Source organism: Mercenaria mercenaria, chromosome 19 (assembly GCF_021730395.1).
Source record: "Mercenaria mercenaria strain notata chromosome 19, MADL_Memer_1, whole genome shotgun sequence".
Classification (NCBI taxonomy): domain Eukaryota; kingdom Metazoa; phylum Mollusca; class Bivalvia; order Venerida; family Veneridae; genus Mercenaria; species Mercenaria mercenaria.
In genome coordinates, this window is record NC_069379.1 from 13,953,087 (window position 1) to 13,979,747 (window position 26,661).

The 26,661-nt window shown below is 34.3% G+C and overlaps 1 protein-coding gene across 34 annotated transcripts in view; it reads left to right on the forward strand.

Moving 5' to 3' along the window:
- The window catches only part of LOC123542726 (uncharacterized PE-PGRS family protein PE_PGRS3-like), an 84,239-nt gene that overhangs the window by 51,920 nt on the left and 5,658 nt on the right, over positions 1 to 26,661 (forward strand). For 13 of the 34 annotated variants that reach the window (XM_053531950.1, XM_053531951.1, XM_053531955.1 and 10 more), the window contains 18 exons: positions 966 to 1,034; positions 1,913 to 1,939; positions 2,533 to 2,604; positions 2,954 to 2,977; positions 3,314 to 3,415; positions 5,752 to 5,841; positions 7,085 to 7,186; positions 7,826 to 7,888; positions 10,048 to 10,113; positions 12,744 to 12,761; positions 13,251 to 13,295; positions 16,381 to 16,482; positions 16,888 to 16,902; positions 20,470 to 20,895; positions 23,365 to 23,694; positions 24,629 to 24,757; positions 25,250 to 25,543; positions 26,177 to 26,311. In XM_053531950.1, coding sequence (XP_053387925.1) covers positions 966 to 1,034; positions 1,913 to 1,939; positions 2,533 to 2,604; positions 2,954 to 2,977; positions 3,314 to 3,415; positions 5,752 to 5,841; positions 7,085 to 7,186; positions 7,826 to 7,888; positions 10,048 to 10,113; positions 12,744 to 12,761; positions 13,251 to 13,295; positions 16,381 to 16,482; positions 16,888 to 16,902; positions 20,470 to 20,895; positions 23,365 to 23,694; positions 24,629 to 24,757; positions 25,250 to 25,543; positions 26,177 to 26,311 — 2,109 coding nt within the window. The remainder of the gene's footprint in view (positions 1 to 965; positions 1,035 to 1,912; positions 1,940 to 2,532; positions 2,605 to 2,953; positions 2,978 to 3,313; positions 3,416 to 5,751; positions 5,842 to 7,084; positions 7,187 to 7,825; positions 7,889 to 10,047; positions 10,114 to 12,743; positions 12,762 to 13,250; positions 13,296 to 16,380; positions 16,483 to 16,887; positions 16,903 to 20,469; positions 20,896 to 23,364; positions 23,695 to 24,628; positions 24,758 to 25,249; positions 25,544 to 26,176; positions 26,312 to 26,661) is intronic. The other 21 variants (XM_053531957.1, XM_053531958.1, XM_053531960.1 and 18 more) reach the window with 21 other exon arrangements.

Here is a 26,661-nt window from a genome sequence, read left to right on the forward strand (position 1 = left end):
AACTCCTTAATATTCAGATTTGATGGTAATTATTTGTTTTCCTATTGCTTAGAAATCGGGTAAAAAATTTATCACGTAACAACAATGGTGTAAAAGTAAAATCACGTGACTAGTTACTTTGTCACCCTGATAAAGTTTATGAAGTGATAATCTATGCTTATTACGATATTCATTCATTATAGTCATTAATGTTTGGATTTATATTGATTAAACGGAAATTACGTTTTAAGTTCTTCGTTTGGAATTATATTGACTGAACGAGGACGGAAATGACGTTTTCGGTTCTTCGTTTGGAATTATATTGGCTGAACGAGGACGGAAATGACGTTTTTGGTTCTTCGTTTGGAATTACATTGACTGAACGAGGACGGAGATGACGTTTTCGGTTCTGCGTTTCGAGTTATATTCAGCGAACGAAAATGCAATTTCAAGCTTTGAATTTGGATTCATATTGATAAACAGAAGTGGTTGTATTGATATTACTCGTCAATATTGTTACCTGTTTTTCCCCTTATATCTAATTCACTGCCTATAGATTATTTTAGTCACGTGGTTTTCATAGGTAAAAAGAAATTTGCAAATTTCTAGTTAAAGCGATAAGCTGTATTTACTTTGGTATGATGATGGTGTTGGTAGAGATAAAAGAAGAGTGCTTTGTGCAATCCACGTTTGCAGCAGAGGACATTATTTAACAACAGGGTGTATCTTAAGTTCGCAATAATGTTTCTTTTCTATTTTTTTTAAAAAAATATAAATATATTAAATATTTTACTTCTACATATTTAATCTGGATCTGTTAATCATATTCTTTGCTGTTCTGTCATGTTTTGAAATCCAAAATTCTACAGCTGAATGTATAATCTAAAGCGTGAAACTGGAAAAGCGGTGTACAATATTTTATAATGCCTTCAATTTACAATCTGAATTATCACGGTATGTTTGAAAGCTGTTTTTCTCCTTTACAGTGTTGGCTGGTAGAACTGGGGGGTCACGTAACCCAGTCACAGGAGAACAACCGGAACCTGGAGAAGGCGGTAACTCTTAGCTACACCTATTACAAAAACCAGTCTTGAAATTAAAATGCTTTGATTATGTTGTGGCATTACTTCTAGAAATTTGTTTTGCAAAAGTATAGTTTATTTATTTATTTTGTTGGGTTTAACGTCGCACCGACACAATTTTAGGTCATATGGCGACTTTCCAGCTTTTAATGGTGGAGGAAGACCCCAGGTGCCCCCCGTGCACAATTTCATCACGAGCGGGCACCTGGGTAGAACCACCGACCTTCCGTAAGCCAGCTGGATGGCTTCCTTACGTGAAGAATTCTACGCCCCAAAGCAAAAGTATAGTGTATTTAAGCATACATATCTCGAAATAAGCTTTAGATTCCGAGCAATGTCTTTATATCATGTCTTTATTGTCCCATACTTCCCTTACGGCATACTGATTTATTCATCTGGATGAAAGTTTTCATATGCACATAGATATCGCAGAATATCAGGTGTTGGGAATTTGCCTGACGGAGTTAACTTGTTCTGTTATTCTGAAACATTGTGAGGATTGTGAATGAGGTTTGATGCACCATGCATTGGGTTAAACTCCCCAGTGGTATTTGCTACTGACCATTCCAATGCGATTCCCTTCTGTGTTCATAAAGGTTGCGTGGGAAGTTTGCTTCTTTTGAACAAATAGTTTTATAATCATATTAAAGAGAATAAGAAACATCTAAACACTTTTCTGACAGTAGTCTTTGATCAGGGTGAAATATTTTATTTTTTGAAGACCTCTTTTAACTCCGCTGTCGATAAAAATTTGCAATGATGTTAGCGATCAATAATCTATATATGTCTGCTAGATTGCATATTCCTTATGGTGTTCATCAATAATTTTAAAACATTTTTCTCTGTTACAGGTGGCATGATGAACCCAATGATGATGGGTATGTAGCATGCTAAATTTCTAAAATGGACTGGTCCATCATTCAATTTGAGCAATACCATTTATTATTCGAAGGGGTGTTCACTGAAAATTTACTTACGGAATTATGGTATTATTTAAGACGAAAAACTAAGATTATTGTCCAACTGCCTGGACACATTTAGAAATTACATAATCTTTTCAATAATAGTATTACCCTTATAATCTTGTGTAAAAGAGTCGAGAAAATCGACATAATGTAGCATTTGTATATTCTTCACTGTCTGGAGTACACTTGATTTGTAAAATTAAAGTGTGAGTGATGTGTATGCAATCGGCATAATATCAGATACGTTTAGCATCAAAAGAGCATTGTAGATGTCAAAATGTATTGAATTTAATAGGAATGTTCCGCAACGCACACCCTCAAACATACTTGTTAAGTAAGACTTCGTACATGCCTTGGGCAAAATTATCGAAGTTTTGTATAACTCAACAAAAACTGAATATTTCATATTTGATGATAATTGTCGTTAAAGATTTTATTATTTCCTAAGATAATTTACGACGTCAAAAAATGAAACCTATACTTTACTGAATTTCTTTCTCGTGTAGCTATGATGATGAATGGTGGGCAAGGTGGAGCAGGCGGTCCTGACCTTAGTGCACTTCTTGGTGGTATGGGCGGTACGTGTCATTTCAAAAATATTATGAATCTTTTCTGCGTTGTGATTAATTAAAGGACAACTGTTTATTTTGGCAATAATGTTATTATAATTAGCCTAGATAAACTGATTGTATTATTAGATCGACTCTGAACTACAAGTTAGCTCTGGTGTGCTGAACAATGCTAGAGGCTTATTAAAGCATTGTAGAGACCGCCGTAAGATTCCACGCACTGAAATCGAGACACAAACTCGTTGCGTCCGCACAAGACATTTTATGCTTATCTTTATATCGTTACATCTTGATTACTAGGTCTTCCTTCACTTGTATGAAAGTTACATTTACAATTTCCCTCTTTGTGTTTTAACAGGAAGCGGCGGCGGCGGTATGGGTGGTACGTTATTTTGTTTTATTCTATTTTTAAAGCGAATACTCTAAGATTATTAAGATAGTTCGTAATAATAGTGAATTCTTAAAATTTTCCTAGTTTAACCCGGATGACATGGGTTATTTGAGCGTATAAACCAGACACATGTGTATTAAAACATACAAGAGTTCTGTATCACTGCAAGACTTAAATAATAAAGCTTTCCCTTGATTTAGGCCACACACTTCATACAGTGTGCATTCAAATAGTTCCTCTTTGAATTTACTGCTTTTTACAAAAACATAATTGAATACAAGATATTGAAATCTGATAAATGTGTTTAATCTTATTGTGATTTTCCAGCTTTGGCAAGTTTATTTGGCGGTGGAGGAGGAGGAGGAGGCAGCGGCATGGGTGGTCTTGCTGCACTAGGAGCTCTAGGCGGAGGGTCTGGAGGCAGTGGTGGTAAGTCTAAAAATGCTAACCTGTATTTATAATACTGAGGTTGAAATATCAAGACAAACACGCGTACCTATATGTGCAAAAAGTCACAGCACACAGTCAACACTGTCTGCTAAATATTATTTGAAAAATGTCTAGATGTTTGCAACACGAAGGGCTACTTGTCTAAAACTTAGCTTCAAGTGTTTGACAATTTAGATCTTGAAAAGTTGAAGTCTATGGAAATTGTAATATAAACAATATAAGGAACGAGTTTCTAAATAAGCTTAGCTTTCTACTCAATCCTTGATTTGTGTAAATGTATGTTTGCTGTATATTTGCTGAAAATAAATATTGTTTAAAACAAACAATATTGACATCTCACTCACATTGATGAGTGATAAGATTTTGCACGTACACGTACCCGTACAAGTATGAAATATCAACCTCTCTGTCTTAACTTAAATATGTATGCCAAGTAATTCATATTCCTTTATCTATATATGAAAGAGTTTGTCACGAGACTGTGTTTTGTTTCTATTATGCAGAAAAAATACAAAAGAAACCTTACTTTTTCATCGGGTAAAGTTTGAACAGTATGAGTCAATAAACATACGATAACTCACTAAAGTTATTGCAGCCATAATTAGTAGAATGTGTCATCGAAATTACACTGATTGGTGAAGCTCTGGTGCCATATGTACAAATCGCCTTTGATGTATATATTAATAAAGGGATATAAATTATTGAATCCATATGAAATATTGTTTACATAACATCACAATAATTTGTATATATATAAATGCATGGTATTATCTTTGTTTGTTTTTTTCAAAAGTCTAGTCCGATATATTACAGAAAAATTAAAATGATTAATATATATTATATTAATGTTTGTATGCATAATATCAGTTGTTTGACTGTTTGATTCACCACTATCGTACATGGGTTTTTCGTGAATTGTGTCATTGACAAAGTATGTCATTTGCTGTGTGAAAGTCTAGCCCAGGAAAAGACAAGACATTTTGTTTTCAAGTTTCACACTTGTAATACATGTTAATGTTGCTTTTATGCTAACTAGAAATTTTTTGAAATTTTGTCACGATCCATCGACAAATAAAATTATAATTGAAAAGTGAATACGTCAAAAAAAATAAAATAAAAAAAAGCCCATTGTTACAGTGGAAATACGTACCCTATAAATTGGCCAATAAATAGTTCCTTTTTGGATAAAAAATTCAAAACGAATCAAGATATTTGGAAAATCTAAACAGTTCCTTTACCTTTTTTGGAGATCGTTAGAACAATGTATAACAGGACTAGAATCCTCATATATCTAAAGATGATTTAAGAAAGAACCTCGTATCAGAAGAGGTGGACCAAACAGTGGATATTTTATATTCTGCATGTCAATTAACAGCATGATTAAATTAACTAATAAATACACATCCATACTGATTATCCATTCTGCGTGCAGATAGAACGTTCCAAGTGCAGCAGAAACTCAAAATCGCACATGTTTCACACCAATAATCACATGATTTCGACCTTGAATACTAATATACTATTAGGTGTATACCCATCATGCGTCATTGCAAGGAACCTCTATTCTCCCCTGCAGTTTCTAAACTAGCACTATCAATTTCATTTTGAATTCACCAAGACAGCTATATTATAGTTGAATTCCGGTACAAACAGCTACATGTCTTTCTAAAAGACTTTTTGACGTGTCTATCCCGGAGAATTCGCAATTCTAATTTATATAAAAACACTTTAACATTGACTCTAAGGCAAAGGCTGTCTCCACTAATTGCTAAGTCTGCCTGAAGTTCACACGTTATCGTGCGATCGTCACATCACCTTTAGAATAATGTCTTAACATTTTAGGAAAATTGTTAGAATTTCTATGAAATGATACCAAATTTTCGCATTTCTTACCATTCTCATCACTTATTCTTAGCCTCATAGTAAAACTGTCACAGCACCTATGAAATAATGCCTAAATCTCACAGTAAAATTACCACATTACAAATAAGATAATACTTATAATTTACTAATATTTTCTTATTACTGAATGCAAGTGTCACTCATGCTTACACTGGTCAAACAGAAATATATTTAACCGCCAGTGTCACACACTTGTCATTCATTAAAAGCTATTGCACAGGCTTTTCCGTTTTTCTACACTTTATATGCTTCAGTACCAGCTTATACACGCATACTGCACACATTTAGTTTTTCATTGATTTTGTAATTAGTTCTTTACGTTTCAAAGATTTTTTTTTTCAAATAATATAACTATACTCTATAAAATGAGTAACACCTATATTTAATGTTATATAATTTCCTTACACTCAAAGGAAGCAGTCAGTTGGATATGCTAACAAAGGCATTACAGGGCCCGTCGGCACCATTGACCTCTCCGGGGGGTGAGGCAGCTGCGGCCAGTGGTACGATCTACCTTTTATTATAGATGAGACATTTTTCAAATATGTACGCGTGCGGCTACGTGTAGAATAACTTGCTCTGGTTCTTAGTAATAATTGCTGTAATTTTTTTTGATTTGTCAAGCGCTAGGACTGTGATGTGTCAACAATACAAAACATTTTCATATGGAGACTTTAAGAAAAATTTTGTTAAGCATAATGCGGAAGGGGAGTAAAAGGTGCTAATTTCTTCAAAACGTCAAGATCTGCACGTACCCACACCCGTACAGTTATTGAAATATAAACCTCTATAATATTTACATTAAACAAGTTATAAAATAATCGACTGCTGCATGAAATAAAATGTAGTTTAGCAAGAAACTTGCATTTTAGTTATTTGCTAGTATATCGTAATACGTATTTATGTTCTTATTTTCTTTGCATGAAATAAATGTGGCAAACACATTGCAGATAAGTCATTATCTAGTGCAAACATTACATCCGAAATTTCAAACATTCCTTTCTGATTTATTTCTTCTATCTATATTTTTTTTGGAAAACGTTTAGTGGGGTGGGGGAGTGGAGAGCACGTTTGTACACATTACATAACAAAGCAATCACTGATTCTGTCATTTGCTTCAGTCCTCAGAAATGTGCGGTGCTATATATGTTAGTATTCAAAGTAAAATTTTAAGTAAAATTTTGAAACTTTTGAAATAGTTTTCAGACTGGTTTATGTTTCGGATACATTTCGATATTTTAAGGCTCAATGTCTTTATTTGCGTACACATTTCAGAAGAAGAGTTTTAGTCGCCTTATCCTAAATTTGAAATTGAAACAAAATTGTGCGCATAAGTAATGTGTTAGTATTTTTATTATACATAGTGAAATGATAGAACACTAGATTAGACCTATTGAAGAGGTAATTAGTACAAAGAAAAATGTAGCAAAATTCGATTTTGGTTTGTTTTGGTGTATGCTTTGAGATCAATTTTTTTTCTCCCACAAAGTTTTCAAAAGCTTCTTATTAGACTTGTGAAATTAATGTATTAGACCTGTAACGCGTACTGACTTCGTACACAAATCATTGTGTATAAATAAGTTTGATGGTTCAAATTACGGAAATCACCAATATTTAGCAATAATTTTGTCGGTGTGTTTTACCGGTCTAATAGTTTAAAATCACATGCAATGTTTGTATTGCACTGTATATATGCATGCTCACACTGTTACTGTTTTTCTATGTTTATATATACCACTATAACAGGTAACCAAGCAATGGCAATGCAGTTATTAAATAACGCCATGATGGGCGGCGGGCAAGGCCAAACCGGCGGTGAAGGCGCCGCAGCTAATAATGCCATGGCCGGTACTATATTTAGAAACATATTCTATATTTATTAATGCATCTTATTTTCTTTAAGGATATCTTTATTCAGAAATGCTTTTTTTGGAAGTATATCAAAACTTATATATGAACGTACCCAGATCTGTAAATAAGACATAAATTTGTTAAAAACGAATTTAAGATGTACATGATTTAGTAAAAGTAAGTGCAAAAACCTTTTGGTCGGCACAAAAATAGTCCTTTCACTTTTTAGGGACTTTGAACAGAAAGTTTTACGTTACCTGCTTCGACTACCGTAGTTCTATTTTAAAGGTATTTTGAGTAGTCATAAATTGCAGCCCACTTTTCCATTCATGACGTACATGTATATCATCAACACAATGTTACTTTTGTACACTTTTGAAACATCTGTGTTAGGACACATCATTATTAATATCATCAGCCGATTTTTATGTGTTTATTAGAGTAAAACAAAACACACTGACACATATTCTCCTTAATACACACTAGCTGTATTTTAGAAAATCCACCTAACTCCATTTCTTCTAAATAACATGCACAACTTACCATTTCTGTTGCATGCACGTTTTTCACGCAACAAAAAAAAATGTTGATTGTTTGGTTCATACTAACTATGCATGATATCCTCATATATTTAAGGTAATCCTATGGCTATGTTACAAGCATTAGGCGGCGGCCAGTCTTCAGGAGGAGCCGCCGGCGGTAGGTTTTATTGACTTCGATGGGTTGTTAAGGCTAATAAGAATTCAAACTACGTTACCAAGGCGACACCATTCTTCTCCTTTTTGAGAGATCTGATCCTATTAAAGACAACACGACTTTTATCTACGTGGGATATTAACATCAACATAAGTAGACGTATTTTAATTCAGTGAATTAACAACTGGGTCATATATAACTCAAGTTATATACTAGTAACATATAACATATATATGTAACATGACGGTTTTATTCACTAATTCTAAAACTTAGTTGACACCAGTTACAGTAATTTCTTACTTTAACGTAGCCAGTCAAGTCCAGTTTTTGTGATGGACGAGTTATAGAGTTAACAACTGTACAAACAACAGTTATATAAATGTTGCCTTGGAAACTAAGCATTAGCATTTTAGCCTTGATTACCAATTTGATTAGGCTTGCATATGTATTCTATTTTTTGTCTTATTTTTATGTTTGACTTGATTAATTAGGAAACAAGAATTCAACTTGTACAGATAGAAGCTTTGGAATTACTACTATGACCAACTTTTCAATGCGAATGCACCTAATACGTCGCCATATGCTGATCAGCTTTCTGTCCAAACAATTTTATATATAACACTTTTGTTTTAGTGACAGCGGCAATTGTCATTGATTTCGGCTTAAAACGTTTCTTTCCCCTGCTGGAAACCCAATTATTTGCTGGAAACCCAATTATTTTGACTCAAGTGTTGCGCCTTCTGGTCTTTTGTGTGCCTGTGTGATAGAATGCCGCTTACACCGATGTTGAGAGATGAAGGTTATATTGCAGACATTACTACTTTTCATGAACATACTCAGTCATAACGATTCTACTCCACTAGTTTTGCTTGTTGGCCATATCTACTTTCACATAATCATTTTTACATTTCATTATGTATTACAACTATTACAATAGACTGTAAGTGCCCTATTTTGCTCTTAAATGTGAGCCCGTACGTGTTTTTATATTTCCTGGATCTGTGGAATCACGGAATATGTCTTTTGTAACTGTACCGTATATCAGATGGTTACATGCAAGCTGGTGTTGACGATGTAAGGGTTATGTCAGAGTACAATACATCCCCTTTGTTTTTTGCCTAATTGTCACATTCCTTGCAGAAGAATGCATTTTGTTAAAGTCTGACATTCCTTTTTTGAATTTGAACTCATTGTTTTATTCGCCCTAGACTAAAGTATCCATTTTAGCCTTTTAACTAACCTACAGGATACATAGTGTTTCACACCCTGCAATACTGTTGTTATTATACATTTTTAATGTTTTCTTTGTAAGAAATCTCTAAATTCTAGGTCAATATGGCACGTGTCATAAAATACTGATTCTTACATATTACTCATAAAATCCATTGATACTCTGAAACATTGTACACTGATGTCCTTGCATATTTGCTTTAGAATAGGACCTTGCATTTCTAAGACAATGCAATGACAGTTCTGCAGACTGCTTTAGACAATGCGAGCCACGTGTATTGCAAAATGATAAAATCTTGCACACTGATGAAATTCCAAAGGTTTTTACATGCATTTAGTGCTTCTTTTATCGTTCACCTTGCTATCTAGAATAACCTCTTATATCTTAGGTAATGCAAAATGATAAGATCTTGCACACTGATGAAATTCCAAGGGTATTTACACACATATAGTGCCTCTGTTATCGTTGACCTTGCTATCGAGCATATCCTCTTATATCTTAGGTAATGCAAAATGATAAGATCTTGCACACTGATGAAATTCCAAGGGTATTTACACACATATAGTGCCTCTGTTATCGTTGACCTTGCTGTCGAGCATATCCTCTTATATCTAAGGTAATGCAGATAATGCACTGTATGGAACTTTAATCTCTAGCTACATGCTATGATTCTGTGCACAAGATAATCCAGCGGCATTGCTGTATATTTTACGCTTTACGGCCATTGTCATATTGCCACAGAGCATGCATGACCTTTGACTAATCTAAGATACGCTTATGCCTGTGCTATAGCTTAACAACGGCTTGGTCCGGTCCGAATATTTCATGACAAAACTAAGATTTATGCCAACAGTAATATACATATCATCATAGTTATTCTGTTTACGGCCCTGATATATTCTTGCTATAAGTATGACCTTATGTATTTAAGGCAATCCAATGGCAATGTTACAGGCTTTACAAGGCGGTGGCCAATCTGCAGGAGGTGCCGCCGGGGGTAGGTTTAATAAACGCACCGAATAACTATGTGATAACGTAAATATATGAGTCGAATCATGTGGAAAAGTACCTCCCAAATGATATGTTGCGAGAAGAATATATAGATATTATTTAAAAAACGTTCTGTTTTCTACTTTGTTAAAAGGTCAATATATTGCTTTTATTTTTTTTGCCGTCAAAGGTACTTAACATTCTTTTCTTTTTCTTTTATTTCTTTAAACAAAAATGGTATATATTTCCACAGATGCAATCCATATCTTTTTGTTTGATCTTGGCACATAACTACTTTGATTTACTGTGAAATGCACATACATTTATTGTCAAAGACGATATTTTCAATGGCGAATTATCGGGAATAGCTAGAGATGGTACCTACCCAAGAAAATCTAAGGGGAACAACTCAGAATTGACCAATAAACTGAAGCCAACATAAAACATTGGTCAAAAGTGAAAGAAAATTCAGATAGGTCATTTTTCCAACAACTGATCAGGCAGACAAAATATGACCTACATTTGTTTAAATCTCATTGTATTCAATATGCAGCATGCATACTTTTCTCATGGCTTGCACTGACAGTTATTTTATAAGTTGTAGTGAGGCCCTGATAGAATGTTTAGTAGTGCACGAAAATAAAGTTAAGTAATACATAAATTCCTTTAAAGAAATTTTACGACTTTAAGAAAGCTTATTGAGTTTTTTTCGCCAACGTTATTTATCGTTCTCAATGATGATACATTGTTTTACACAAAATTTATATAATCAAATGTAAAATGCATATATCCAACAATGAGAAATAACAAAAAAGTTAAATTGGTATCACGTTTGTGTAACAAAATAGCTAGACTGCTTTTACTCATCACTTCAATGAATCATTCTGAAAGTGTTTCTTTCGCTTTAGCTATTTAAAGCATTTCTCTAACTGTTCAAGAGTACTTTCCTGCAAATAATGTAACACAAAAAGTCTTTGTCATCAAATGAAATTACAATATTTTAAGGTAATGGTTGCAATTTGCAACATTTTAGGGTAGCTGATAGGTAATGACTCTATGCAATTTTTTTAATTAAACAATTCAACATTCTCTGGATGGAACTATCACGATCATTGCTTTCCATGAAAAATGAGTAAATGCTGAAAAAGCTTATGGAGATTACTTTATTTGATGATTTTCGATACAGGTCCACTACCTTAAATAAACTATAAGGTGTTTTATTCATTGTTGTAAACAAAGTGAGAGGGTAACTTCAGATGTCAACATTAATTTATAACTTAAACTGTTTACACAACTTGATTTTTGTTGGGGCCTTTCATTTACAATTATATCAACAGTTATCACCTGAGTTGAGTGCATTCATGAATGAAAAATATTGATGGTAAAATGGTGTAGGAGTTTGTTTACATGATAAAATCTTTAATGACTTCTTTCAGGTAAATTTTGGTATGGTTTTGGTAAGCTCATAATAAAGTGCATGTCATTCTCTTTCACTCAGATTTTTTTCATGAATTTTACACTCTTGGCTAGTCTTGGAATTTGACTTTATTAAAAGACAAAAGGAAGTTCAGTATAGGCTCTTTCAAAGTGTTAAAAATAGACTAAACTTACACTATTCTGTATTGGATTTATTTAGCTGTGGAAACATTTGATATAGACTATAATTTGGGAAATGCTAAAGTCATTGTAAAACGGTCAATACAAGAGTTGTCCATTTTGCTTCAGATATTTTGAGACAGTCATTTTTTAAATATCAAATATTTCTATTTTATATGGAGAAGAGGAAAATCATAAATATATTTAGTAAATTGGTGCACTTAGCTATCATTTCACTCTGAAAAAATCTGTGTAGATGAATTTGAATTTATTAGGTACCATCTCTAGAATAGCTTTATATTTGCATTGTTATTTAACGTAGAAACATTGTGGATGTTAAGAATATGGTTCTGAACACTATTTATGGGTAAAACTCCAAAGTGTTTTATGGCCAATGACTGTTTTAGTCGATGCCTACATAGTTTGTGAGTCCTTTCGTTTGCTTTGCTTTGTGTTATAGATTTGTGTACATGACACCCATGTGCACATCCTTATATACTCTATTGCGGGGCGTCCTTGTAATAGGACGGTGTATATAGACATTTTGGCTATTTCTGTCGGATCTTTGTTTCTATGCCCTTTTCTGTATTCATCATTTTTCTATTTTTCTCAGACTATTCCGGTATTTATATACAACATATATATAAGCCTGACGGAAGAAACAACGTAGACATTTTGCTTCATATAAAAGTAGAAAAATTAACATTGTGTACATGAATGTATAATTTAACTACTGCTCGGTTTTAAGGTCAGCGATGGTTTCGAAATTTTAATAATGAAACAGTCCGTTAGGTTATGAATACAGTGCGATGGTGATTTTTTTATAATTAGGGCAAAGTTAATCTTGCTGATGTCCATAATTGCCGGACCAGTCTATTAATTGGATTCACAAACGTCAAAATCAAACTACACAACTAGCAATACAGACATAATTAACATTTTGTGTATATACATGTATATCTTAACAATGGGTAGTAGTATAAACGTACTCATTGTGTATATAAATATGAATTTAATATTTACCTTTTTTATCATTTGCAGAAGGCGGCATGAACCCACGTAAGTGTGTTTGTGCATTTATTTTCTTCATTGAAAAGTTCTCGATTTTTAAATTTACACCTTGTCATTAAATTATACGTATACTTTTAACTTTGCACTTTTATAATAGGCGTGTATTTAATATGTGTATGGATAGGTGCGTGTATTATCTATATTTTCATCAGTTGTTAAGTCGGCTGACTAGTCTCTGCACAAACTTTATATATTTTTTTTTTCAAAAAAGATCGATCAGAACAAATTATTAGTAGAAATTGTACATAAAAGAGCATTTGCAGTAAGTCTTCAGATCTTGGCGGTGTCAAAGTGATATACAACAACGCTTACAGCGCAGTATCAAAATGGCGGTAGAAGCATTAAAACCCATCTTTCATCAATATTTAATTACAAACAAATATGTACTTACAGAATTAAAAAGAAAATCATTGAGCAATATCCCCTTGAAAAAGGACAAGAGCACGTTGAAAAAAAATATATATTTCTCATTTTCAGTTATGGCCATGCTAGCAGGGGGCGGAGGAAGCGGAGGTTCAGGTGGTAAGTTTGTTTACATCAATGATAACGTGATATTACTTCACAGACCTGATATCTAGTCATACACTTAATATATATCTTTGGTATAAAGTTTGCACTTCTGGAAGTTAAAACTGTATTTCAGTCTGCTTGCATTTTCTTCTTGTATAATATAAAATTAATTGTAATTTATTTTGTAGTAGTGGATCCCTAATGACACGCGGCATTGTGTATATGATTAACCACTCACGTTGTGCTATTCGACATTCTTCGGAAACGCGCAATGATTGACAAAAAAGCGGAATCCGCTTAAGGAAAGTGCGTAATTTGAAGATTGTGATTATGGGTCCACTACCTTAAAAAGTTCACCGTTCTTAAGTAAATAATGTAAAAGTTTTTAAGGTAGTTCGTTTACTTTTCACTTTGCAAACAATATATAATTATGTAATGACGTCATTATAAACAGGCCTTTTCTACTAACAGAGAGTAACCGGTTCCATAAACTGTCCGTTAGCGTATAGCCGAGAATTTGTGTGGTTTTAGGGGTTATTTTGTATAAACATATCAACGCCATTCTTTCTAATGATATACATTTAATATTTACTACACCAAACATAGTGGTAGATATAAGATAACTGTTTTTGTTTAATAGAACCAACTTAATTACATATATCATTTTGTGTGATACATTAGATATTCTCATAACTTGTAAATATATACTTGTTAATTCGTATTTTACATGTATTGATTAGCTCCATCTAGCGAGGAACATATACCAGCGTAATTTATAATTTTATAAGCAAAGACATAAAACAGTAAATGTGAACTATTCACTGTTATATGCATTTATTTTGTATGACATCTTTACGGGGGCTTTACGCGTATTGACTTAAATTCATTCACAATATTTATAAAATTAGAATTTTGGGATGTTTTATTATACCCCTGTGACCACGCAATGTAAAAAAAAGGAATGCATGAAGTATTTGCTAGAGAAATAAATGCATAGCAAACTTGTGGCACCTACTTTTGAAAAACTGCCAATAAATTTAGATATGTTCTAAAATTGATAATATTTGTTTTTACAGTACATTTGGTAATTTGCGATAAGTTTCGAAATGACCGCGTTATTGCTTTTTACTATTCATGAGAGTTTAGAATTCAGGTGTCTTTTTAACCGTGATTATCACCGAAAATAGATATCTCGCGAATATCATCAACTCTACAGTATCTAAGATGAACTCTCTGCAGAGAATAAAAAACATATGCATTTATTTCAAACTATTACAGACAATTAATAATGTAACTATCAAATAGTGTCAAAAAGCTTGATCAATTACGAAATTTGCATATATTCAGTAAAGCATTTAAAATTGTCTTTTTACTACATTTGCATTTAAATGTGCAAAACGGAATAACATATTATTCCCATTGGGTAAGTCAGGGTTGTTCTTTTATCTTTCTTTTTTCTTTTTTAATCGAAAATATCGTCTCACATCCTCAAAATTACTTTTATATAACAATGTGTATGCACACAAGCAAATAAAGCAGCTTTTTGGCACATATCATGTACTATCATATCACTCCCAGCTGGGGGAAAAAGTATTTAGTCACAAACCGACGTGAGGTGAATTTTCCATTATATGAATATTGCATTGATGTGTGTATTTACGGTAAAATTCACCTCATTATTGATAAGAAATGTTTTATTATATGACAAAATAACATTCTACCTGTTGGATACCGAACTATCAAAATATTTATAGTTTCCTGTTTTTCTGAAATGATTTTTTATAGTTAAGATTATCTTTAAACACAGTTTTGGAGAGAAAAAGTCCAAAGGTTTATAAGCATTAAAACAGTGAAGAATGTTATCTTAGAAGAAAGAAGTTTTTGATAACATTTCAAACTTACAATAAATATTTCAATGGTATTTTGAACGTGGTAAATGCGAAGATTTGATGTCATATAATAAATTATGTTTTCAAACAACATGAACAGCTTTTGACTGTTGTATTGAAATATTTTTAAACCTTACCTTACTAAACTTCTATAATGTACTTGTCCATCTTTCAATTTGGACAGTACCGTAAACTGATGCTTACTAAAAAGATAGTGACTGTATGGCGAATAGTGCAGTACACTGTTCGCAAAGGCAAAATCAGTCGTGTCCAGCATGATAAGAGCTGTACACTGGAATCGTATTTAGCATATAATGGTGAACAAAAAAAGGAGAAAAGCTTGATGAAAATGTTAGCATTTTAACATGGGGTGAAAATTTTATGGAATTTATTACTGAACGGAAATAGTAGGAGTATGACCTAAATGACACAAGCGTTTTTTTATTTTTTATTATTTTAGTATACATTTTGGCCCTTATCACAAACCCAATGGGATATTCAGTAAATAGGGGGAGGTAATTCCCGCCATATTTAACTGGAGGAAAATACCTACCATGAAGTCTTAATTTTGTTACGTCATTTACGTCATTATCTAAAGTGTTTGTAATTACTAGCATATAGCTGTATAACTGACTTTGAGACACGTTTGTGACGTCATATTTACCTAGTGTTTTCTTTTTCATGTCAGTTAAAATGCTAAATTTTCTGATGCACTGAACGCTAGCAAACTGGTTGCTATAGTATTGAACAGATATGAATGTTTATTTCCTGTGCTTTTTTTGGGCTAGCTTATATACTTATAACATTATTATGGATAATCTAGATTTTATTTCTCTCTTGAGGAGCATGTTATTGTTTCAAAATCAAATAACTTAATTAAGTCCCAATGTAACTTTGGTTGTTTTCGTTTGGTCTGGTAATAAACCGATCAGTCATACAGAAGTCTATATAGAGACAAATAAGTCAAATAATAAACATCTGTACTCTGTACTTTAAAACGTATGATCAGATATTCGGTACCACCAGTAAATATTTTTTGAAAGATTTCTTTAATGTTAAATATCACTAATTGATTAAAGATTTATCCTGACAATGCTGTAGTGTGAATGCTGCTAACAACATAACACGCATTGCATTGGAATAATTTGTTGACTTGAACAAAGCTTTTCATGTTGTTTGACATTATTTGACGTACGCATCTGCTGTAGGGCTTGGCGGCCTAGGTGGCATAGGCGCGCTGCTTGGCGGGGGGCAAGGAGGCGGCGCGGCCAGCGGACTTGCGGCTGCAATGATGAACCCAGATGGTCCAGGTGAGAAACTCTCTAGTACTTACCCTGTTAAGTGCATTTAAAATGCATGTTTTTATCTCGGCACATCAGGTTTGAAATCAAAATAAGAATTCCTTAATCACTGTTACGTAGTACTACAAAAACAAAGAAGCATATTTTCAGAAGCAGAAGCGAAACCATATGAATTGTGTTTAGATTAATTAATCATCTTGGAAGGAATAAACCTACTCAGCCGATCTAATAAGTAGTGCGAGTCTGTATGGTACTGAATACGAGCTACATCAAATCATCTTCATTGTCGACCAGAACAAGTTGAGCAATAGTTTGTAAAAGAAATGAAAACAAAAATTGATAGCTTTTTCTAACTAGAACTTTTTGTCAATATAAACACATTATAATTCCTATTCTGAACCCGAAATCTTTCAGATTTCTTAACGTCAGGTTGGTATGGCTAGCAAAAATTCAGCAACATCGCTGTACATATATGATGACGTCACATGTCACGTGATCAAATAAGTACACATACCAAAAATGTTATGAGACGTATACTGCTTTTATCAAATTAACGCATACAACAAAACCTCTAACTGCTTTTTCAGTTTCATTAGCTCTGATGGAATTACAATGAAACAGTAAATCGGTCCGCCCAAAATAAGTTGTATGCAAAATTAGCTACTTTCCAAAGAAAAATTTTGATACATTCTGAAGCAGTGTAGTTTTAACATATGTTTGCGTATGTTGCCATGGATTTTTGGTTAAATATGTATTTAAAAGCATGTTATGATGCATTGGTAAACAGACACCAGTGATTTACTAGACAATGAACGATACTTATATGTTTTATTCCAAAAGGACAAGACGTTTGTCAAAGCTTGCCAAACAAACGTCGTTCAAATATTCCAAGGCGGTAATTCTTTTACACATTGCAATTATGATAAACAAATGAACAGCTGACAAATATGTTCCTAAATTGCTGCATTGGCATAATGTATGGCAACAAATTTTTACAAACCATCTTAGCTGTTTTACAAATTTGTTAAGATGAAAGGGCTTATATTTTTTTCTGGTGTTGACTTTACATGATGTGTGTAGAATATACATGTGGTTACAATATATATTGTAAGTATATCTAACTTGCTATATCTGTAAATATGCATACTCGTTTCTATTCTTCTGTTCTGTTTATATTTTCACCAATACATTGAGTGAAAGAATGAGAGAAAGGGGAAGAGCGAGATTATCTTGACAAAATAAGAATAGAAAGTGCAATTAAACAATTCCACAATTTTATAACAAAGGTATTTTTCTGTATCGTTTAGTTTGGAAAACTTAGTTATAAAATAAGGGTCGTGGAACATGCCAACTATTAGTTAGTCCAATATAAAAAAAAATAAATATAATTCCTCGTGGAAAGTGCCGTTTATATTCATTTTCCGATTTCGAGAACCTGGTGCAATAAATCTAAAATACAATCTATCCACTCCATTGACTTGACACGTTTAAATGATCTCTAAATGTTCAATGCTGTTTCAGAAAATTACATGTCTATCTTGTTAGTTTTGTAATTATGGTAAAATACAACATTTTTCATAAGATACTCACCCGTACAACTAAGACAGACTACAAGAACTTCTTTCTAAAATTAGAGATGCACTTTAGTTTTCCACTGGACACCTGATATGCACAAATGCTTAGGCGCACTGTTCAATGCCTACATGTTGCATGATATAGAGCCGTATGTCTATTATTCATGTAGTATAATATTAAAAAATGCACGTGTGACGTCATCAGAAAGCGCACTGCTCTGCCGTACATAACTGTGTACAAGAATATGCCGATGCAATTTGTAAAAGAAAAGAACTGGAGAGAATAGATAAGCGCAACTTTGTTATAAGATTCAAGTGAGTAAATACGGCCATTGCAGTACATGGCTGGCACAAAGCGACAGGCATTAACCGCTAGCAAAATTTGTATAGCACATTTTTTTTTTACATTTTGGTTACAGGTTATGGACAAGTATTATTGTAACAGATCTTGTTGTAGAAATTGATGGTCCTTAGATAGTGATGTATGACCGGTCTATATTTAATACAAGTTTTCTGGGCAAATTGCCAAAAAAGTCTGTAATTTAGCTAATGTTTTCGTTGTAAGATCAGACTAAAAAGAGGTCCTTATCTGGTACCACATTATTCAAGACCATGTACAATATACACCATTTACCCAAAGAAGGACATGCCAATTTGCGTTACGTTATGGTACTGTTTAGATTTCATTCATGTGGACATTTTCGTCATACCGCGTCTATTACGTTTTTGAATTCAACAGTTTATTTTCTATGGTGAATTCATTTCGGATTTCATAACAGAACTCGCTGTAGCTATATAAATTTTGCCAGCAATGCCTTACACTAACAACACTTATTTAGCCTTTAATCAGTGCTTTTTGTCAGATAGGCGTAACAATAAAATCTTTAAGTAGTTTTAGGTGGGTTGTAGTTTAACGGAACATTTTATGGGGATCTGTAAATTAACATTGGCCTTACCGGAAGTATAGTCTGTAGAAAACTGATCTCTAATTGAACACCTAATTCCAAAAGATAAAAAATAAAACCCATTTTATATTTGATGTATTCACATTCTGTTTCCATGGTAACATATTAACAATTACAGGTGGCATGGGACCATTCGGTGCACTAAACTTCATGGGCGGAATGGGCGGATCTTTCGGTGCAATGTAGATATGACATTGTCCTCGAGAAGACCTTCACATTTGACCTCTGACCTCTAAGAGGTCCATTAGGTTAAACAACAAAGCGGACCTTTGGAAAGATGATTGGAAAGAGACCCTTGTACAAAGTTAAAAAAGTGTTAAGAACGATAACACACATTGTAAACTTAGTGCATATTGTGCTGATTCTGCTGCAGAACCGTGATAAAAATTAACATTTGTCGCACCATGAAAACGAATTGATCTTCACAGAATGTATTAAACGTTCTTGCAAAGACCTATTGGAAATTAAATGATATGAAATTGTGAACAATATCTAAAACACGTGCTTTGTGCAGTACATATTGCCTATGTTTCTACACCTGTCTGTTGTGTTAAATTCTATAAATAAAATATCGTATTAAATGGGATACTGGTATTTCAAACTGTGTTACAACATATTAAAAATAATACTCGAATTCTTTTTGTCGATCTCTTTGGTGTAATAAACCGTAAAGAAAAAAAAATGTTGTCAAGGTATAAACGGCTTATTGTATAAATGGCTATAAGTGAGAATGAAATTTTAGCATTTGCTTCGAAACAATTACCGTCTACAACGTCTTCAAAAAACTACAAATGAAACCAACGCCATAAAGATTTTTGCTCGTCCAGTGCAGGTATTATAATCGTAAATCCAAACGAAATATATGTCCCTTATCAATTTAAGAGTTTCCGTTCATGAACATCTTGCTTGAAACTCTGATGCGTATAAAAAAGACAATAACAGTTGGTGAGTTTTTGGTTCATGAGCGCCTTGTTTGAAACTATGATACGAATGAAAAAGGATAGATTCATATACTGTAGCTCGAATCGCCTTTGCGTTTATTTAGTATATACTTAGGATTTGATAGTTGTACTTCCTTTTTCTTTGTATGTTCCGTTTTGTTTTTGTTCTAAATGGTGTGGCTTAACTTATGAATGACACTGCATGTTTTGTATAGTTGCATGGCATCAGCACTCAGCTTATTTTCACATTTCACTTCACTTTTAAACTAATAATTTCGTTAAGTTAAAATCTTGGTAATACTTGTTTAACATTTCTGATGACTTTTGATATTTTTGAGAATGTAGGCTCAGTTTTTCTTTGTTGTTTGTTTTTGAAACATTTCTGGCCACATTAATAGCATGCATGATGAAAAACAGAAGATGCATGTTTTTTTCCCCTTCGCGCATGAGCTTTTAAGCATGGTACAAGCTGAGCATGACGTTGTGGCTTGAACGTTGCATGTTCTGTTATTTTAGGAAACCCACTTACGACAAGCGCGCTCCTTGCGGCAGTAGGTGGAGGTGGTGCGGAACCATCAGCCTCAAGCGCATCTCAAGGTAAAAATACGGCCGCTGCGTCTACTTCTACTTCAACTAAAAATATTGGCGCGAAAAGCACATCGACATCGGGAACAAAATCTGGTTATGAACTTGGCGCGAGCGTGCCGGTAGGTGATCGAGTAAAAATCAAGGAGGCGGCGCGTAGGAAGAAACAGCAACAACAAATGGAAGAGAAACGACGACTTCTACAGCTTCAGGACCAGAGGTTAAAGCAGAAAAGGGATCAACAACAGCTTCAAGAGAAAAGACGACAGCAAGAAGAGATAATTCGCAGGCAAGAGGAACAGATACGTAGGCAACAACAAATTCTCCAACAGCAAGCAGCCCAAACTCAAATGTCTGGTAGTACATTTTATGAATTTAATGTCCAAGTTATATTTTCTGGTTCCAGCATTATAAGATATACGGCGGTTTCCAACTGCCTTCTTTTGTTAGCTCGTGTAGATCTTACCCAGTTGTTGTACTCCCTTCCAGAGAAGTGGGGTATTTCATTTTGCTCATTGTCTGCCTGTGGGTCAGTCTATCTCTCATTTGGCCTTTTGGTAGGTAGGGACAGCTTATACCTTCAGATCGCGATTGTCTGTGATCTAGTGACGATCCCTTTTGTTTGTAGAGTCAATAGGTCAAAGGTAAAGGTCACAATTACCTTTTTACTGGAAACGGTTTTCGCTCAACAACCACAGAACGCTTTTTACAGTTGTCAGGCTTCATATTGGGTAGAACCACCGACCTTCCGTAAGCCAGCTGGATGACTTTCTCACATGAAGAATTCAACGCCCCGAGTGAGGCTCGAACCTAATCGATGAGGGGCGTCAGGCTTCATATGGTGATTGCCTGTTGTGAGTATATCACGCATTTTGTTTAATGGGTCAGTAGGTCAAAAGTCACATACTTCCCGAAGCTGAGAACAGTTTCCGCATTATAACTAATGTACGCCTGTGACTACTGCTTTTAATGTCATAAGGGTGACATTGAAACTCAAAATGCTTTTAGATCATCATTGAAGCACTTTTGGGCTTATTGCTGTTAAATGCCATTAGATGATTGCATGTGGTCTCCCTGTTAGTTAGGTTTAGCACCATAAGTGTCAAGGTCACATTGAGATTAGAAAGTTCTTGAGACCGCATGGGTCTTCAAGCTTCGGTACTAAATAGATGAGTTTATAGGGTAAGTAATGCAAACGTTGAGGTAACACAATAATAAGTAACAAACTCAGCTGCATTTTGCAGGCCATCAAATTATTATATGGGAGAGAGAGATGGGGTTGGAATATATGTTTTACAAACATCTCTGTTTTATTCATCAAAAATACACTGTTTCAGTGTGGTTCCAAACAAAGGATCCTGAACAATTTTTTTCCAGTATTATTAATTGTTTATAACCTTGCATGTAGTTAAATCGTTTACTTGAAATAAAGTTTAAAAGATTATTTGGGAAGAGAATATTTCAGTTTTCTTACAAGTTCTGCAACATTGATTGGAGTAATGACATAAAATGTTGAAAAATAGTTTAAAAAGGATTAATGTGTTTGTGGTTAGTCATCTAAATTTCATTGCTGCTATATTTGTTTGCTTTTATTTGTTTTTGTTTTTTTGTGTATTTGAGTGTCAGTTTTGTGAATATTAAACATTTTACCAATGCTTGAAAAGATTTGCAAATGTAACATAGAGAAAGTCTAAACATGCTTAAATTTGACACTGTTTTGATCTTGTCATGACATATGAATATTCAAAAAAGAAGAAGAAGAACAAACGCGTATGATTTTGTGCAGATATATAATGAAAAGTCTGTTATGTTTCTTTAAGTTTTTTAAAGAGACGTATGGCATTCGATTTTTTTGGTAATTTTGTTTTATAAATCAATATATATTCAGCCAGGGAAAATTATATCTTACAAAATATTTCAATATATGCAGGGAAAAACAAATGTAAGGACTGTACATCAGAAACAGAATCAGTTGTATTTCAAATCCACACAATAAAAAGAAATTAAGAATGAATTTTCAAATGATGTGATGATGTACGAAAACATTTTAGCTAGATTTAGAGTCCTACCGGTACGATCCATTGTCATATGGCGACATTTCCAGCATTTTGTAGTATAGGAAGACAACCAGGTGCCCCTCAAGCATTGTTTCAGACATGGGCGGGCGCCTCGGCAGAACCACCGACCTTCCGTAAGACATCTGTAAGACCTTCTCACATGTTGAATTCTGCACTGTAAGCGAGGTCTCGAGTGCACATCGATAAGGCGTTATTGATTCAGAGTCAGCGACCTTAACCACTCGACCAAGGAGGCCTTAGACAATACTAAAGATTGAGACATTTTAACATAATGGATGATAATTAAGTTTATGAGATATGTTGTTGTTGTTTTTTAGTCATTCGATAAGAGATAAAGTACAGCGAAAGTGATTCTGTAATCCTTCTAATTTTTGTTAATTAATTTCTTGTAGTTCGTAATGAAATTCATTGGAATATGCATATTCGATGCAGCTACCTTGTCATCACCAGCCCGAAAACAATTTCAAACATTGTTTTTTGAATATCTGTGTCTAGTTATCACTTAAGCGATATCAAATTCTGCTTTCTCGATAACTCTGTCAAGTTATCTTTTTTTGACCAGCGAGAGATATTATCCTTTTTTTCTTGTTTATTATCACGATAATGCTTGATTTTAAACACTATAGATAATAATTTTCATTTAAAAACATTAATTCTTTTTTACATCCGTTGTCGGAATGATCGGAAATAATGACTTAATCTAAAAAACAAAATTTAAAACAGATTGCATAATAATTTTTCCGAATAGGTAAAACGAAAGTACCCACCAGATCACCTGGAGCAACTGCTTCGCAAGGAAAAGCTACAAACAAACGACAACAACAACAACAGCAGCAGCAGCAACAACAACAACAGCAGTATCAGCAGCAGCAGCAGCAGCAGCAGCAACAACAACAGCAGTATCAGCAGCAGCAACAACAACAACAACAACTACAACAGCAGCAGTACGAGCAGCATCAACAACAACTACAACAGCAACGGCAGCAGCAGCAGCAACAACAACAACAACAGAGAAGACAAAACCCAATGCAGCAAAGTCCTAATCCAAGGAATCAATACCCCAGAGGAAACAATAGGCGTAAGTTTCTGTTTATTTATTTATTCGGGTTTTACAGCACACCAACACAGTATAGGTTATAAGTTAACTCGTGAAAACGTTCTATAAAATCATTTAAATCAAAATAAAAGTAAACAAAAACTTTCCCTTTTGTAGAAATTGTTTACAATATTTGTGCGAGTGCGTGTATATGTACGTATTTTTTTGTCTGACGATATAATTGAATAAATTTCTTTGGTTTTGAAACTAACCATATATTGATTTCACTATTAGACTTACAAAAGATATTAAGTAAGGGTAGATTTCTCCGAAGCACAGAGCACCAAAAACACAGCCTCAGACCTACGCATTTGCAAAGCAGGCCCACAACAAAAAGTAGCTGTAATGGAAAAAGTCTGTTGGGATCAAGTAATCTGTAACAAAGTTTAAAATTGCTGTTTGAATGTTAAGACTAATATAGTACATAAACTATTAATTAATTTTGCACTTATTGAAAATAAAATATATGGCTTGCAGTATAATTAAATTCAACCGAATTTGGCTTGTATTTTTTGTTTGGGTTGGATTTAACGTCGCACGGACACAACTATAGGTCTCATGGCGACTTTAAAGCTTTGATGGTGGAGGACGACCCGAGGTGCCCCTCCGTGCATTATGTAATTACGAGTGGGTACCTGGATAGAACCACCGACATTCCGTAAGCCATCTGGTTGGCTTCTTCACATAAAGAATTCAAGGCTCGAACCCACATCGGTGAGGGGCAAGTGATTTGGCTGGTATAGATTCACGTATGACGATTACAATCCAAAAGGGAAATTGTTTGCTCACTATAAATAAACAGAATTCAAGCAAACAAATCCTTTGTACCCAATGCCTTGGTGTTAACACATAGAGGGGTATGAGCCATGACTACCGAAGATTTGTATGTACTGACTTCTTTACCACTGAATTTCAGAGCAATCGAGTAGACAGCAGCCAGTGCATGTACCACCACCTCCACCATCAGGACCACCGCCTCCATCACAGCAAGCAGGAAATAATATGTTTGGAGGGGGACAGAACACTCCGAATCAACAGCCTGGAGGTAGTGTTGTTTTCATTTAACAAAGTATAAATTCTGCTACTATTGATACATGTAAATATTGTAAATATCTACAATAAATATCAGACTAACTGCTCTGTGTATAAGATTTAATCGAATTCATATCCCTACCTTAAAATCTGATGTCAGTTGTTTTGACAGACAAGGCATAATTTTATGTAATCTGACAAAGTGACGATGAAGTAATTGTAAAGCATATACATCCTGTAGAGTCAAGTCTTGTGATAAGCATACTGTCTTAATACCTCTGTTTAGACTCGTTGTAGTCAGCGTGGCTTTCATTTACTTAGTGCATATTGTTCAGCTTTTGAATTGAAAACACATGAAAGAATCATCATATTGCAAATCATGTTTCGCAAAATGATGTACGTATACATAGGAGAATTTTAAAATCGACAAGCCAATCTTGTGAACATGTCTGCAGACATTAATATGCGTTGTTTTTTCTTCTTACTTTTCTTTTTATTCTTACAGGCGGTCAGATGGACATTTTTCAAATGCTCATGGGCGGTGGTGCTGGAGGGGCTGATATGTTTGGAGGAGGAGGAGGTGGAGCAGGACTCATGGCAATGCTTGGAGGAGGTGGCGGTGGTGGAATGGGAGGGGCGGGAGGAATGGATATGTTTTCTGCCCTTACCGGGGGTGTTGGTATGGGAGGTAGTGGTAATACTGGTGGCGGTGGTGGATTTGACCTCATGGCAGCTCTTGGTGGTGGAGGAGCTGCTGGTTTAGATCCTTTTGCTGGGCTCGGAGGGGGTGCACCTGGAGGTACTTCAACTATCAAAATAAATTTAGATTGATTTAGGATACTGGAAATGGGCCATATCGAATTGCAAATGGTATTTATAAAGTCAAGGCGCTCGGTGTTTAAGCGAGTGGTATTTTTAAGTCGATTTCGAACCAGGTAACAAGTTACATACCTGCACTTCATTGGATTGCTTGAAAATCAATGCCTTCATTTTACAAATATTGTAAAAGAGTGCCACGATAATAGAGAGTCCAGGAAAAGAGCAAGATAAACAAAAGTCATAGTTTCACGGAAAACTTATATACCAATTGTTGGGAAAGACATTGTCCATGTACGGATGTGATTAAAGGGCAGTGTGAGGTCAAGGGATACAGTAATAAAATATGTAAGAAGATGCATGGAAGCTTAAAATGCAACCTATTTGTTCGAACCGAGAGCATTTATGGCCACCGCTTTCTTGATGTAGTCTCGCTGCGCCCCCTACCAAAAATTCTATTTTCACATTCTTCTTTGTCAACTGTTTCCTTTCTCCCTTCTCAAATTTGATTACAGCGCTGCAGTTGTTTTGTGTCCCAGAGTGATTTTATATTCCAATAACAGACATGTTTGCCATATATGTTATGTAATATATTTTCTTTTTAAACGCGAAACAGGTGGCGCCGGAGGTGCTGGTTTAGCAGCAGGAGGGGCAGCAGGCGTTGGTGGTGCTATGGTCGCTATGGGTGGACCGGCTGGGGCAGCAGCAAGTTTGTTAAATCCAATGGGACCCGGAAGGCCTTTTGTACCAGGTAAAATGCATACTTTTTAATATTTGTCTATAAATAAATGTAAAACGCCTTTGGTATGTTAAAGTTATCAAATACAATGCAGTGGTGCAAATGCAATGAAATGAAGCATGTTATGTTGAATATAAATAAGGAGAGTAACAAGTCATTGTTTCACACTTGAAGATAATGAGTTTAGTTGTATTAAAGTTTACAAAATATTTAGCCTCACTGAATATTTACTGTGGTTTAATATTGACAGCAGCTTTCAGCTTACAAGCGCGTTTTACCTTTGGACTTGGCAAAATCTTGATTCACATCATAAGATTACTGTCAATTTATTTCCGCTTTAACTGAATTCGGTATGCATTATT